General features: G+C 43.7%; 1 protein-coding gene across 1 annotated transcript in view; it reads right to left on the bottom strand.

Annotated features, from left to right (window-relative positions):
* Positions 1-10,197: 10,197 nt before the first annotated feature.
* Positions 10,198-15,000, bottom strand: part of LOC137422969 (uncharacterized) — a 47,164-nt gene continuing 42,361 nt past the window's right edge. The window contains exons 25-27 of the mRNA XM_078773642.1: positions 12,842-12,912; positions 12,641-12,697; positions 10,198-12,118 (exon numbers count right to left, since the gene is read on the bottom strand). Coding sequence (XP_078629768.1) covers positions 11,840-12,118; positions 12,641-12,697; positions 12,842-12,912 — 407 coding nt within the window. The 3' untranslated portion in view covers positions 10,198-11,839. The remainder of the gene's footprint in view (positions 12,119-12,640; positions 12,698-12,841; positions 12,913-15,000) is intronic.

The raw sequence follows: 15,000 nt of genomic DNA, 5'->3' as shown, positions 1-15,000 counted from the left end.
GAGGGAGAGAGAGGAAGAGAGGGAGAGGAGAGACAGCGGGAGGAAGAGCGAGGGAGAGGGAGAGGGGGAGAGGGGGAGCGGGGGAGAGCTAGAGAGAGGGAGGAGGAGAGAGGAAGGGAGGGAGAGAGGGAGGGAGGGAGATGGAGAGAGGGAGAGAGAGGGAGAGAGAGGGAGAGAGACAGAGAGAGAGGGAGAGAGGGAGAGAGAGAGAGAGGAGGAGAGGAGGAAAGCAGGGGGAGAGGAGGAGGGGGAGAGGGGGAGGGGAGAGGAATAGAGGGAGAGCTGCGGAGAGGGGAAGGGCTGGAGAGATGGAGGGGAAGAAGAGGAGGGGGGAGACGGGGAGAGGGTGAGAGAAGAGGGGAGAGGAAGAGAGGGGGAGAGGGGAGAGGGAGAGAGGGAGAGAGGGAGAAAACAAAGATTTTGTAAATGTCACAAATAAGAAACAATAGCAGAATAAAATTGCAGTCAGGCAGGTTAAAATCAGACTGCATCGGTTCTTTGTGTTTTCTACATTCAGACATAAAACAACACCACTGCACTGTTCTCAGGGTAAAGAAAGAAAGAGCACATAACTCTCAAGTATCTTCATACACAGTTGACAATGAAGCCAAGAAATGTTACGTGGTAAAGAGGAGGTGAAGATCACCAGAGTTTTTTTTTAACCACACTTCTTTCTTTCCCCTTCGTGTCCCAAGCCCCTACACCCATCTCTGAGCTGTCTCGTCCGTGTTTGATTGAATCCTCGAGAGTTTGAAAGGGTCATTCTACACACGACAGGCTTCGAAAGGATAATTTTACATAGTTCTAAAGGGTAATTCTGATGGGTTTTGTTTTTTCTCTCTGTGTTGGTTCTCAGTCCTCACACGTCTCTGGTGTACATGAACCGCTGCAGGTTACCAGTGTCGGTGCTGTGGTTAGGTGAGTGGGTGCACGTGTGGATATTTAGAGAGGTCAGTGATTCCTGAGACGAAGAAAACAACACCGAGTCTACCAGCGGTGTAGCTGGACTTGTTTGATACTTCACTTGAAGAGAATAAATAGTATGACCTGGGTAGCAAATAATGTAAGAGCTAAATTATTTTGAAGCACTGTAAGTCTCTAAGCTGTCTGTCATCATGGAAATAAAGAGATTTCACTGAGATTCGAGGAACCGCCGTTTGAGGCCATTTTTCCACGCAGAGTGGGGGTTGTCCTTTTTTGGGCACCGTGGTCCCCTTTTTTTTTTTGAAGCAATGTTTTACAGCCGGATGCCCGTCCTGCCACCAACCCTGTTAGTCGCCTCTTGTGTGACACAGGGAATTACCAGTGAGCTGGTACTCAATTTGCTGACCTCGTAAGGATGACAGGCTGAGTTAATTCAGCGATCGACCGGGATTTGAACCCAGGATCCTAGGATCCCAAGCTGGCACCCTAACTGCTAAGCCAACACCAGGCATATTGCACTAAGACACTGGTTTATTCTATTTGTTTTGAGTCATCAATGAACCCTACACAGCTTCAATCCACCAACTTTGCAGTCACGACAAAGGGATTGCTGTGTTACGATTGTATTTACTATATTATTTTTATGAACATTACTGTGTTGAAATAGGAATGTAATGTCTCGAGCTGAGTGAAGAGAAGATTCGGGCGAAGGGACGACCTTGAGGGAGCTTATATAAGTTGGGTCCATTCAGTGCAAGGGCTGGTGGCATTCTGTAACCCAGTGCCGAGACTATTGAGATTTAACAGGTACGTAATTGCTTGCTTGCAGGAAGCTAGAAGGAGTTGCATGTTTGATTGCTTTATTTGCAGTGCTAATGATCTACATTATTTTGTGTTGTAGGATGAGTAGAGATACAGTTCAATAAAACCTCATTTCTTGGAAGAGGTCTGAGTTTTGTTTTACAACAGTTACTATTATTATTATTATCATTATGACGAAAACGATACGACTTTATAACGAAACCTGGGCAAATTTGTCCGAAGTGGCCTGAAGGCGAGGCATGAAGGCATGAAGCCCAAGGCCTATACGTAGTTTGTCGTTGGAAGACCCGTAACGCATATGCTTTCGACGTTTGATGGTCATTTTAGCAATCGGTTTGTGTTTCACACTGAATGATAATCTTTAAGGGAGAGCATGGCGATTGTGATGATATATGACAGGTTCGACAATATGTTCGGCCTGTACGGCATATACAGACTTGGCATTTAATATAGAATATTTTTTTGTGGGGGTGAACTTACTTTTCAAGATGACCTAGAACCAAAAGTTCATTGGAATTATGTTGAAATTATTCTAGATTTTGTTAATGTGACCTTTAAAAGAAACAAAAACCACATTTGACATTTCGAAGCAAATAAATTGATCCTTGAAAGTGATGTAAACTGATATTGAACTGAATTCACGGACAATACTGTGTTAAACTTCTGTGCGTTTTCCAGAAGTATCTCTTTATTTTGCACATTAGCCAAAAATTTTTTTAACAAAAACAAAAGTTAAATTACGACTGGGATTACGGACAGTAAATTTACAGTTCAGTACTTCGTGTAACCCCCATGAGCATTCAGGAGAGCACGTACACGTTGAGGCATGCTGTTCACGAGATTTGCCAAGGTTTGGACAGGAATCGCTTGCCATGCAGTGACAATAGCCTGCTGCAATTCACGCACAGAGGTAGGCTGCTGGTCCAAGTTGTCGATTTGACGCGTTCATTCTGCCCACAAGTTCACTATCGGATTCATATCCGGGGACATGGCAGGCCACTCCATATGCTCTATACCACGGTCAGCAAGAAAATGTTGGATCATGCGAGCACGATGAGGCCGTGCATTGTCATCTTGGAAGGCAAAGTTTCCTCGAAAGGCTGCACGAACAAATGGAAGCAATGTTTCTTCCAGAATGGCCCTGTGCTTGAACTAGTTCAGGTTTCCATTCAGAAAACCAGGTCAGTTTTGCCCCCTGTATGAAAAGCAGCCCAAACGGTCACCCCACCACCTCCAGCTTGGACTCTTGGCACTATACAATCTTCGTTGTAGGCTTCATGCACTTGTCTGCGCACTCGGACACGGCCATATTGACGATACACCAGAAATATAGACTTGTCACTGAAGATCACGTGATTCCAGTGTCCTGGCTGCCATTGACGGTGCTCTCTGGCCGACTGCAATCGGCGCTGGCGGTGTTGTCTGGTCAGACGTGGCTTTCTCAGGGGACGCCTGGCACGATAGCCTGCTTGAACCAGTCGTTGGTTGACTAGCCTTCTGGATACAGGCACATTTGTCAGTTGCTGCCACTCAGCCCTAAGCCGATTAGCTGACTTGGTACGGCCATTGCAAACTAACCGGTGCAGCTGGCAATCATCCCTCCTTGTGGTTCTGCGGGGACGTCCTGACCTCGGTATTGGAGTAGGGACACCCCTCTGAGCATTTCGTTTCAGGATCTTTGACACCTGACCTTGAGTGATGCCATACTGCCGAGCAATAGCACGCTGTTTCATGCCGGAATTTCGTAAAGCCACCACTAAATGACAAACAGCATTGTCGAGTTGACGGAACATCTCCAGGGGAAGCGGCAATAACTTTTGTCGACATGCAGCAGTTGTTTTCCACTAATACAGAATGCAACAACCCTTATATACCCGATTGTGAAGCCAATCGTCAAATGTACCTGTCCGTACATTTTGTCACGCCACCTGTGATATAATCCTGTTATTGACTTCTTGCTGTGACAGACAATCAGTGACATGGTTCTTTTAACAAAGAAATCACCGAAGCGTAAAATAAACTCACCAGATTGATATACCGAGTTCAGAAAGTAAACCCAAGTCAAGAAAAAATATATATTCCATATTAAATGACAAGTCTGTAAATTAAAATGGTGGTGTGTGGCGTCAGCCGTTGTTCAGATGTTCATCAAATTCGAATCAATTCTGCTACATATCGGTTTTAGCCCGACCTTATCACTCAACGGTGAGTAATCACTTTTAAAAATAGCAAATCCGAATCTTCACAAAAATATAATTTCATCCTCGTCACACACTCAACCTCAAGAAGAAGCACCCCATGTAATAAGAGCAGACCTGTTTAGCCCGAATGTCAGATTAAGAATTTCGCCGAACCACGTGACCGATGATGTCATCATTATATTTTTTCTAAACTAATTTATTCCTAGGTTATGCTCAATAAATTTCATCTTGATCGGATGAAGTTTTGTACTTGTCGAATTATGACGTCATAATGGAGGCATAATGGAGGCACTGCAGGCAGTATGGATCATCATTAACATATTTTATTCCCCATGGAGAGTTATTTACAATGAGACATGTCTCGATCTTTTCTATTCAGCGCTTTTAGAGATATGGAGGTGCAAATTTTTTCCGTTTTTCCAAGATGGCGGCCAAACCACGTGACCTATGACGTCATAATTGTCATTAAAAAAATTATACAGGTAGAGTTGCACCTATGGTGAAAATTTCCTGTCAATCGGACCAACGGTTGCACAGAAAATCATATTTATTCTGTGCGGACAAACAGACAGACAGACAGACAGACAGACAAACAGACAAACAGACAAACAAAGAAACAGACTCAAATGCAACACCCTCTCCTCTGGCGAGGGTAACAAATAAGAGCAATCAGAGATTGCAAACCCTCGCCAGGATGTATTTTCAGTGGTTTTTAAGGCTTTTGTGTTAAAACAATATGGCGGCCGAACCACGTGACCGATGACGTCATCATTATTTTTTTCCCAAACTAATTTATTCCTAGATTATGCTCTGACAGACAGACAAACAGACAAACAAGAAGACGTCATGCGTAGCACGATACTTAAAATCCTCCACCCCCCCACCCCCAAATTTTTTTCCCATTGATACAGCAAATTGTCCATTTCATGAAGATTAAAATTTATGATCTTGATCAAAGCTCGGGTCAACAGGATGAAAACTGACGTTTTTTCAGATGAAAAATGATGATTTTAGAAGTTTGACCTTGAGTTGACCTTTGACCTCAAAAATAGTTGGTTTCCCAATTCAGTGAGGCATAATGCAAATGCTGTTAAATTTTCAAGTCAATCGGATGAAAATTTATGATTTTGGAAGTTTGACCTTCAGTAGACCTTTGAACTTTTGACCTCATAAATAGGTGGTTTCCCAATTCAGTGAGGCAATACACAAATGCTGTTCTATTTTCAAGTCAATCGGATGAAAATTGATGGGTTTTCAGATGAAAATGTATGATTTTGGAAGTTTGACCTTGAGTTGACCTTTGACCTTTTGACCTCAAAAATAGTTCGTTTCCCAATTCAATGAGGCAATACACAAATGCTGTTCTATTTTCAAGTCAATCGGTTGAGAATTGATGGGTTTTCAGATGAAAATTGATGATTTTGGAAGTTTGACCTTGAGTTGACCTTTGACTTTTTGACCCCCAAAATAGTATGTTTCCCAATTTATTGACTCGATATACCAATGCTGTTCAATTTTCAAGTTAATCGGATTTAAAATGGCGATTTTAGAAATTTGACCTCCAGATGACCTGTGACCTTTGACCTCAAAATCAATAGGCTTCTCAATTAAGACGACCTAGACAACTTGGTGAAGCTTTGTGACGATCGGTTTAGAATTGTGACCTGTAGGCCAGTGACAGACAAACAGACAAAAACAAACAGACAGACAGAACCACAAACGCAACCGACCAATATGCTTGAAAAATCTTCGATTTTGCAAGTAACAAACGGACTCAAATGCAATACCCTCTCCTCTGGCGAGGGTAATTACAATAAAACCCAACTGGAAGCCAGGCATCAAGCAACAGGGCTAACAATCCCGCCTGGCAAGCACACATAGCTCAAGCAGGCTGAAGACACGCCCCGGATACTCATGATTGGCCAGGGCCGAGCAAGAAGCGACTCGCTATTGGGTGGGAGTCGACCAACCGGAAGGCCAGGTTAAGGAAGGACTTGTGATTGGCCAGGGCAGAGCAAGAAGGACTCGCCGATTGGGGAAAGGACGAGGAGCAGGAAGCAGCGCGCCGATTGGCAAAAACCACTACTATACTGGCGTCAGAAGCGGACTGCAAGCTGATAGGTGGAGAACTGGACAAGGTAGTGTTGGACTGCACTGAGTGGAGGAGAAGCGCCGATGACGTCACGAGCCGAAATTAAAGGTACTCAGGGACTGACATTTTCTCTCTCTTCTTGCCCTCCGCCCTTTCTCACTGACCCTCGACTCTTGCCCTTCACGCCTGCATTTTGCCTTTCCTCGCCTCTCGCATCTTCCTCTTGTCCCTCAACGTACCTGCCTCTCGCTTACCCCTGGCCTACGACACTCATACTGAAACCATCCACTGGCGTGCGAGGAGAACTGAGGAATGACTTTGTGCATGCGCGCTAAACGATGAACAGTTTCCTGCCAACATCGGGGCCGCGCGCTGGGCCTGGACGATTGCTGACGACGTACCGAACGAGTTGAGCTAAGTGCACGATAAATCACACCATTATTTTCCAACGTTCTTTTCTCCCTTTGTCTGTGTTATGGAGGGGAGGAGGAGTGTCGTTGAAGCTGAAAGCAAAGGTGTATGCGGCATGTGTGAGAAGTGTTATGATTTATGGGAGTGAGACATGGGTAATGAACGTAGAGCAGCAACGAAGGCTGGAAAGGGTGGAAATGCAAATGGTTCGGTGGATGTGTGGAGTATCGTTGGGAGAAAGGAAGACAAATGATGAATTGTGAAAGATGTTGAGAATAGAGCTTGTGATGGATGCTGTGAAGAGCAACAGGTTGAGATGGTTTGGTCATGTGTTGAGGAAAGATGAAAGTGACTGGTTGAGAAGAATGATGGAAATGAATGTAGAAGGAAGTACAGGACGGGGAAGACCGAGAAAGACTTGGCTAAAAGGTGGTGGAAGAAGAAATGCGGGCAAGGGGGTTAACAAGGAGAGATGCAGAAAATAGGGCGAAATGGAGAAGATTGTCATGGGGCCTGCAAGGCTAACCCTGCTCTTGCAGGGAAAATGGCCATAAAATGCCTGTTGTTGTTGTTGTTCTTCTTCTTCTTTTCTCCCTTCGTCTGTGTTATAAGTCTGGTGTGGGGACGTCCCGATTAGGAATTTGATTTACCGTCGCGTTTCTTGTTACCGGTATTCGGTTTAATAAACCTGTTTATTTTTGTACATTTTAAATCCGTGTTTGTTCGAGTTTATTTTCCACAGGTTTGAAGACGCCCGGTGGAATCACAACAGCTAAGCTTCAGCCTCCTCTTCTTCTTTCTTCCTCCCACGCATATATTGTGAAATCCGCATTTGGGCATCACCTTCGGAGTTTAAAAGCTTGCTTTGGCTATCGGTGACTAACCCAGTATTAACCAAGGGGGAGCCACGCGACAATAAGTTCACATCCTCTATCACCATGCTCTTCCATGAGGCTCCATTTTGGAGAGAAACAATAAGAATACAGGATGTAAAAAGAGAACAAAAGAATTACCTGAAACCTTAAAAACCTTAAAACTTCCACCGAGTAAAACTTAAACAACTTAAACAACAGACTTAAGCTAACAGTTACCTTAACAGTAACTAACAGTTTCTTAAACTAACAGTTAGAAAACTTAAACAGTTACCTTACAAATTCCACCGAGTGATTTTCCTTGAACCATGTGTGGTTCACAATCTCCTGCGAAACAATGGATGTGTTGGAATCAAATATAAACATGATCAGGAAACACCTCCACTGGTGAGCAATTGCATTTTGATCCACAACAACAAGAGGTCATTAACCCCAGCATGTGTAAACATTCTTGTCCACGCAATTACAACACTGCAGCTGAAAACTGAATCAATCCAACTGAAGGCAATCTCAGTTCCTTTCACAAAGCTCAGAACAAGTGTGTATCTACCCTCAGGAGAGCCAGGAAGCAATATCTATCTACTCTCAAGACTGAACTCTCAAACCTGTCTCCCTCTTCCAAATCCTGGTGGCGTCTGGTCAAATTTGTTTCTGGTGTTCGTTCTCCTTCCATCCCCTTCCTTACCTCAAATGGTTACACAGCTGACACTGCATGTGACAAAGCCAAATGACTCAACTCTGTGTTTGCCTCAAAATCTTGTGTCCAAAACCCATCTCTTTCTGTACCAACCTTACCCAGTCGAACCCATTTGCTCCTGGACTTTATGTCCTTCTCTCCTGACAAGGTGGAGAAGTTTCTGTCAAACCTCGACTCCGATTCTGCAACTGGACCAGACGGCATCAGTCCATGAGTCCTAAAATCCTGCTCTGTCACTCTTTCACACACTCTCTCTGTTCTCTTCACCCTCTCTTTTGCTCAAGGTCATCTGCCATCAGCTTGCAAATCAGCCAACATTTCCGCTTTCCACAAAAAGGTGCAAAAACAGATCCTTGCAACGACAGACCAATCAGCCTGCTCTCAATAATCAGCAAGGTCATGGAATCCATCATCGCTTCTGACATCAAATCCTTCCTCTTCTCCAATGGCTTGATATCGGATCATCAATTTGGAATCAGACCAGGTCATTCTACTCTGGACATCCTGCTTCTGCTGTCTCAACAATGCATGGAGGTCCTCAATGCCAAACAGGAAATTAGAGCTGTCTCCCTTGATGTATCTCTGGTGTTGCTCAATGCCAAACAGGATATTAGAGCTGTCTCCCTTGATGTATCCCTGGTGTTGGGCTAGCGGCTAGGGTGCCAGCTTAGGATCCTAGGATCCTGGGTTCGAATCCCGGTCGATCACTGAATTAACGCCAGGGGGGTTGACTCAGCCTGTCATCCTTCCGAGGTCGGCTAATTGAGTACCAGTTCACTGGTAATTCCCTGCTTGTCGTAAAAGGCGACAAAAAGGGTTGGCGGCAGGAAGGGCATCCGGCCATAAAACATTGCTTCAAAAAGGGGACCAACAAAAACAACAACAACCACGGTGCCCAAAAAAGGCCAACCCCCGCTTTGCGGGGAAAAATGGCCTCTAAAGGTGTTTTTTTTTTCTTCTTTTTTTCCCCTGATGTATCTCGTGCCTTCGATATGGTCTGGCACACCACCCTGCTCAAAAAAACTCTCCTCCTATGGTATCCATGGAAACCTCCACGCATGGCTTGCAGCCTTCCTTTCTGGTCGCAGTCAATGTATGGCCCTGAATGGAATTCTCTCATCTCCCGTTCCTGTTCAGGCTGGATTTCCTAAAGGCAGTGTTCTGGGCCCTGTGCTTTTTCTGGTCTTCATCAATGATCTCTCTGACTCTCTGGAAAATCCTCTCTATCTCTTTGCTGAAGACTCCACCCTCTGCCGCTCCATTCCTCATCCCTCAGATCGGCAGTCTGCAGCCTCCTCACTCTGCAGACCTGGACAAAATCACAGCCTGGTCAAACAAGTGGAACATGTCTTTCAATCCTGACAAATCTCACTATGTCTCTCCGAAAAGACAGACTGGACAACCCTCCAATCTACTTTCTCAACAATCCTCTCCAAGAAGTTCTGTCACTCAAGCTCTTGGGTCTCACAATGTGCCATGATCTTTCCTGGGAAAACCACATTTCCAACCTGGCCTCCAAATCCAGTCGCCGACTGGGCATCTCCGTCATGCAAAGTACTTCCTTGGCACAACTTGACGGCAGTCCAGTTGAGTTAAAAAGCATATAACTCACCTGGTAGAAAAACATGCTATAATACTATCTATACTATCTATATAACTCACCTCATACTATCATACTATCTACTAGTGGGGGCACCCGTGGGAATCCCACGGGCATGGACGTGTGTGACGTTTGGACATATTGAGTTAGGTGCTGCACCTGCATATTCAGTTTTACAAAATGGTGACTGGCAATTTATCAGATTTACAAAAGATGTCATCTACACAATTTATTTACTTCTGATAACATGTGAATGCATGTGCATGCACATGGGAAATACAGTTTGAAATGTTTGATTACATCTAATGTAAAATGTGACTTCAAGAGCTCAAATCCTCTCCCTCCCTGCCCCCATCCCTCCCACATCACGCACACTGCACCGGGGAGTGGATCACCCACACACACGGGGGACTGGGTCACACACATACATACTCACTCACACACAGGGGAGTGGGTCACACACACACACACACACACACACACACACACACACACACACACACACACACACACACACAAACACGGGACTGGGTCACACACACATGGCAGAGTAACTTTCCTTTGCTTGAGTTGTAATCAAAATGTACCTTTATTTCACCTGTGACATCACCACACTCTTTAATGGCGTACATTCCAGTTCCAGTATAGTATGTTAGCATTTTACGTGTCTTCTGTTTGCGCATTTTTGGAGTATTGCGCGTCTGTCATTTATACCATATTTTGGAATTACATAAGTCGAGTGCATGAGTAATCCTGCGATTAAATTTTCGCAACGAACAACATGAAAACGTGTTTGTGATAACGCTCAGATTCTGGCTGGATTGCCTTCCCTCTCCATCGCCTTCCCCTCTCTCAGTTTCCGGAAACTTTTATGATGGGAAAGTCGTTTTAATTTACAACACTTGCTCTCAGGCTGAAGGCGAGAAGCTTTGCCAAGGAGGATGACATTGTGGACTTCATGACCAGCCCGTCGTGGCCCTACACGTTAATGGCGCGCCATGATCTGTCGGTTCGGCGCTGCAAACACATCTCCCAACATGTATGCGATGACACAGCTGATAAAACGACGCACTTCCAGTCCTACATCATCAAGCTTTGCCGGGAGTATTAATTTTTTTTTTGAGGGTGAAAAACAGGGGTGCGGTTAATACTCCGGAAAATACGGTACCCAATAATGCCAAAGTGGAATTTTTTACAAAATAATTGAAAGTGAAATACAGAAATATCTAATACACAAGTGTTCAAACCCCTGAGTCAATATTTCGTAGAAGCACCTTTGGCAGTGATTAAAGCTTTGAGTCTTCTTCGGTATGTATCGGCTTTGCACATCTGGATTTGGGGACTTTCTCCCATTCTGCCTTGCAGATTTGCTGAAGCTCTATCAAGTTGGATGGGGAGTTGAATGTTGGTGAACAGCATTCCTCAAGTCTTCCCACAGATTCTCAATACGATTAAAATCTGATGTGTGAAGTGCTGCAGTGACTGTTGTCCACCCGGCAGGTTCTCCTTCTCAGCCAAGGAACTCTAGTTCTGTCAGAGTGGTCATTGGGTTCTTGGTCACCTCTTGCCGGGTTGCGCAAGTTTGGTTGGACAACCAGGGACGACCCCGGAAGATTCTGGGTTGTTCCATATTCATTCCATTTTCTCATGATGGAGCTCACTGTGCTCTTGGGAACTTTCAAAACTCTAGAAATTGTTTTACCTCCAGCCCCAGATCTATGCCTCGTCAACATTCTATCTCGGAGTTCTACGGACAGTTCCTTGGACTTCATGGTCGCATTTCTGCTATGACATGCACTGTCAGCTGTGGGACCTTATATAGAGGTGTGTGTTTCTTTATAAATCATGTCTGATCAATTGAATTTTGCCACGGGTGTATTCCAATTAAGGTCTGCAGACATCTCAAGGACGATCAAAGGAAAGTGGATGCACATGACTTCAACTTGGAGTGTCAAAGCAAAGGGGTTGAAGACTTATTGACATTTCAGCTTTTCAATTTAAATTATTTTGGAAAAAAACCAAACTTTAAATCCACTTTGACATTATGGGGTATTATGTGTAAATCAGTAACAAAAAAGGTGAATTTAATACATTTTAAATTCAGGCTGTACCACAACAAAATGTGAAAAAGTCAAGTGGAATGAATACCTTCTCAAGGCACTGTATGTGAAACACTCAATAATCCCTTCACGCAACACCCCCTTAGCATCAGCATCTCCTTCACACCACATTCATGATAATGGCACCATTATAAACAATACGCACTTCAATAATATTACGTCCGTCAAATTGAAGTCCAACAAATAATGTCATGAAGAGGATGCCAAGTGCCCACACATCAACTGGGGGACCTTCGTAGCCATGTCCTGTGATCTCTGGTGCCATGTAGCCAGGTGTGCCACAGACATCATACAATTTTTGACCATGTATGAAAGGTGTGGCAATGTTAAAGTCGATGACCTTCACGATCCCCTTATTGCTGTAAAGCACGTTTTGTGGCTGGAGAATAAACATAAATCAATATGTTGAAAAACATAAAATGTTGAAGGAAAGATGCAAATTTAAATGGGATGGGCAGGCATGATAAAATTCCAGAAAGAGAAAACATAGAAAAAACATCCTCTACCAATGTCAGTCAGGAGTTTACATTATGGAGAGTAGGTTGAAGTGATATTAATTTGCCAGTGATAGACTGGGTTCAGAAACAGGGAAAGGGCAGAGGAGGAATTTCGTGATCTTGCCCAGGATTGCTTTTTAATGCAGTTTGTTGATAATCTCATGAGGAGCGGAGTGTTAGACCTCTTGAATGAATGAATGAATGAATGATCGTTTTAAGGCCATTTTCCCCCGCTAGAGCAGGGGTTAGCCTTGCGGGCCCCATGACCTAATGGTTCCCTGTTTGAGGCAATGTTTTTACGGCCGGATGCCCATTCCCATTCCTTCCTTTGCTCCAACAAAAAATAGTTTTCATTTCAGTGTAACGCAGAACGTATCACGGCCTGCACTTGTGCAGTTGGTTACCTTTATATCCCTGTGCACAATGTTCCGGGAGTGCAAGTACTCAAAAGCATCAGCCATCTGGGGGAAGGAGGAGATGAAATATTCAAACATGAAGACAGATTGCGGTTGTTAAGATTTTATAATATTGAGTGCAATTCTTTCTGTTATATTTCAAACAACATCATAAACATCACACTGAGGCTGAAACCAACTTCAGCTCACCTGCTTCATTGGAAACCACAACTCTCTTTCTGGAAGATTCCACAGAAAACAAAATTGGGAATCGAGTGAACCTGCACACATCAGACAGAAACATCAAGAGCAAGGCGATGAGATTTTTCATTTTTCAGGAAACACGAGTGGAGTAAAAGTTGTTTTGTTACCTTCGCAAAAGCGGAAGGTTATGTTTTGATCGCTGTGTATTTATTTGTATGTCTGTGTGTGTGTGTGTGTGTGTATGTTATTCGCATAACTCAAAAAGTATTCAACCGAATTGCATGAAATTTGGTGGGATGATTGGTTATTATACGGGACACATTTGATTAGATTTTGGGAGCAATCGGGTCAAAGGTCAAGGTCAAGGTCACGAAAAGGTCAAAATCGTATTTTTGTTGTTCTGTTCCCTACACTCCCATGCCAAGTACAGAACAGTAGCTGCGGCGAAGGTATGCGCTCTACCGAGTGCCCGTTCTAGTTTTTGAATGTTTCATTGTTAAAATAAACAGAAAATGATGAAGATAAAAAATTTGCTTGCAAAGGTCATTGAAGAGCAAGGCGATAGAGGGCCACAGTTGGACGCAAGTAGGGGAAAAAATGAATAGCAAAAAGGGCGAGAGAGAGATATAGAGATATATATATAGAGAGAGAGAGAGAGAGAGAGAGAGAGAGATATATAGAGATATAGAGATATAGAGATATAGAGAGAGAGAGAGAGAGAGAGGGGGGGGGGGGGGGGGGGAGAAAACACAGGACACTGAAAGTGAAGGGTAGTATGAAAAGAGGATTCATGGGGAAAAAATTATTTAGGAAAGGATCGAGGGTGACAAGAGATGGTGGTGCACCACCTGTCAGTAGGCCGGTTCTCATTACCTTCGCAAAAGCGGAAGGTTATGTTTTGATCGCTGTGTATTTATTTGTATGTCTGTGTGTGTGTATGTTAATCGCATAACTCAAAAAGTATTCAACCGAATTGCATGAAATTTGGTGGGATGATTGGTTATTATACGGGACACATTTGATTAGATTTTGGGAAACAGATTTGCTCAAATTCTGACTATTTTTAACTCGATCGTATTTCACTCAAAGTTATGAGCGACTGAAGAAGAAGATGTCCATCCAGGACGTCATCACTATAACGCGATCTCCCGCGATCATTTCAACCTCAAAAAAAATTATAATTGCAGATTTGACAATAGATGAGGCATATTAACAAACGAATGAAACAGATTTGCTCAAATTCTGACTATTTTTAACTCGATCGTATTTCACTCAAAGTTATGCGCGACTGAAGAAGAAGATGTCCATCCAGGACGTCATCACTATAACGCAATCTCCCGCGATCATTTCAACCTCAAAAAAAATTATAATTGCAGATTTGTCAAGAGATGAGGCATATTAACAAACGAATGAAACAGATTTGCTCAAATTCTGACTATTTTTAACTCGATCGTATTTCACTCAAAGTTATGAGCGACTGAAGAAGAGGATGTCCATCCAAGACGTCATCACTATAACGCGATCTCCCGCAATCATTTCAACCTCAAATGAAATTCAAATTGCAGATTTGTCAATCGGGGAGGCATATTAACAGACGAATGAAACAGATTTGCTCAAATTCAGATTTTAAAAAATCGATCGCATTTCACATAAAGTTTCACATCGCATACACTCCCATGCCAAGTACAGAACAGTAGCTGCGGCGAAGGTATGCGCTCTACCGAGTGCCCGGATTCTAGTTTAAGAGTTTAAAGGAGAGAGAGTTTAACAAGGAGGGTAATTACTGGAGGAACTTGTGTCGTGAGGGAGCGGGAGACTTATCAATCTCTTCCAAGACACTCTGGGTCTTTTGACAGGCCGCATAAATGAGATGAACCGCCATGTCTGCCATGTGTGGATCTGGAAATGTGTTTCAGCCTCATCACGTGATATGATTATAATTTGAGAGCGTTTCATTTCACAGAAACCAAATCAGTTTGTGATGCTGTCATCACATCACCTTTGTGAGAGGAAGCACAATCACAAACGGGTCTCCTGAATCCTGTGGGGGTGATGGTGAAGCCTATAAAGTCAACAAACCGAACCACTTCCTGTGTTTGACCAGAAAAATAGATCAGGTGGTTGTTTTTTACAATCGTGCCAAAGTGACAGGGTGAAACTGAGAT

Source organism: Myxine glutinosa, chromosome 3, assembly GCF_964187855.1.
Source record: "Myxine glutinosa chromosome 3, kmMyxGlut1.1, whole genome shotgun sequence".
Lineage (NCBI taxonomy): Eukaryota > Metazoa > Chordata > Myxini > Myxiniformes > Myxinidae > Myxine > Myxine glutinosa.
This window is presented reverse-complemented; position numbering and strand designations above follow the sequence as displayed.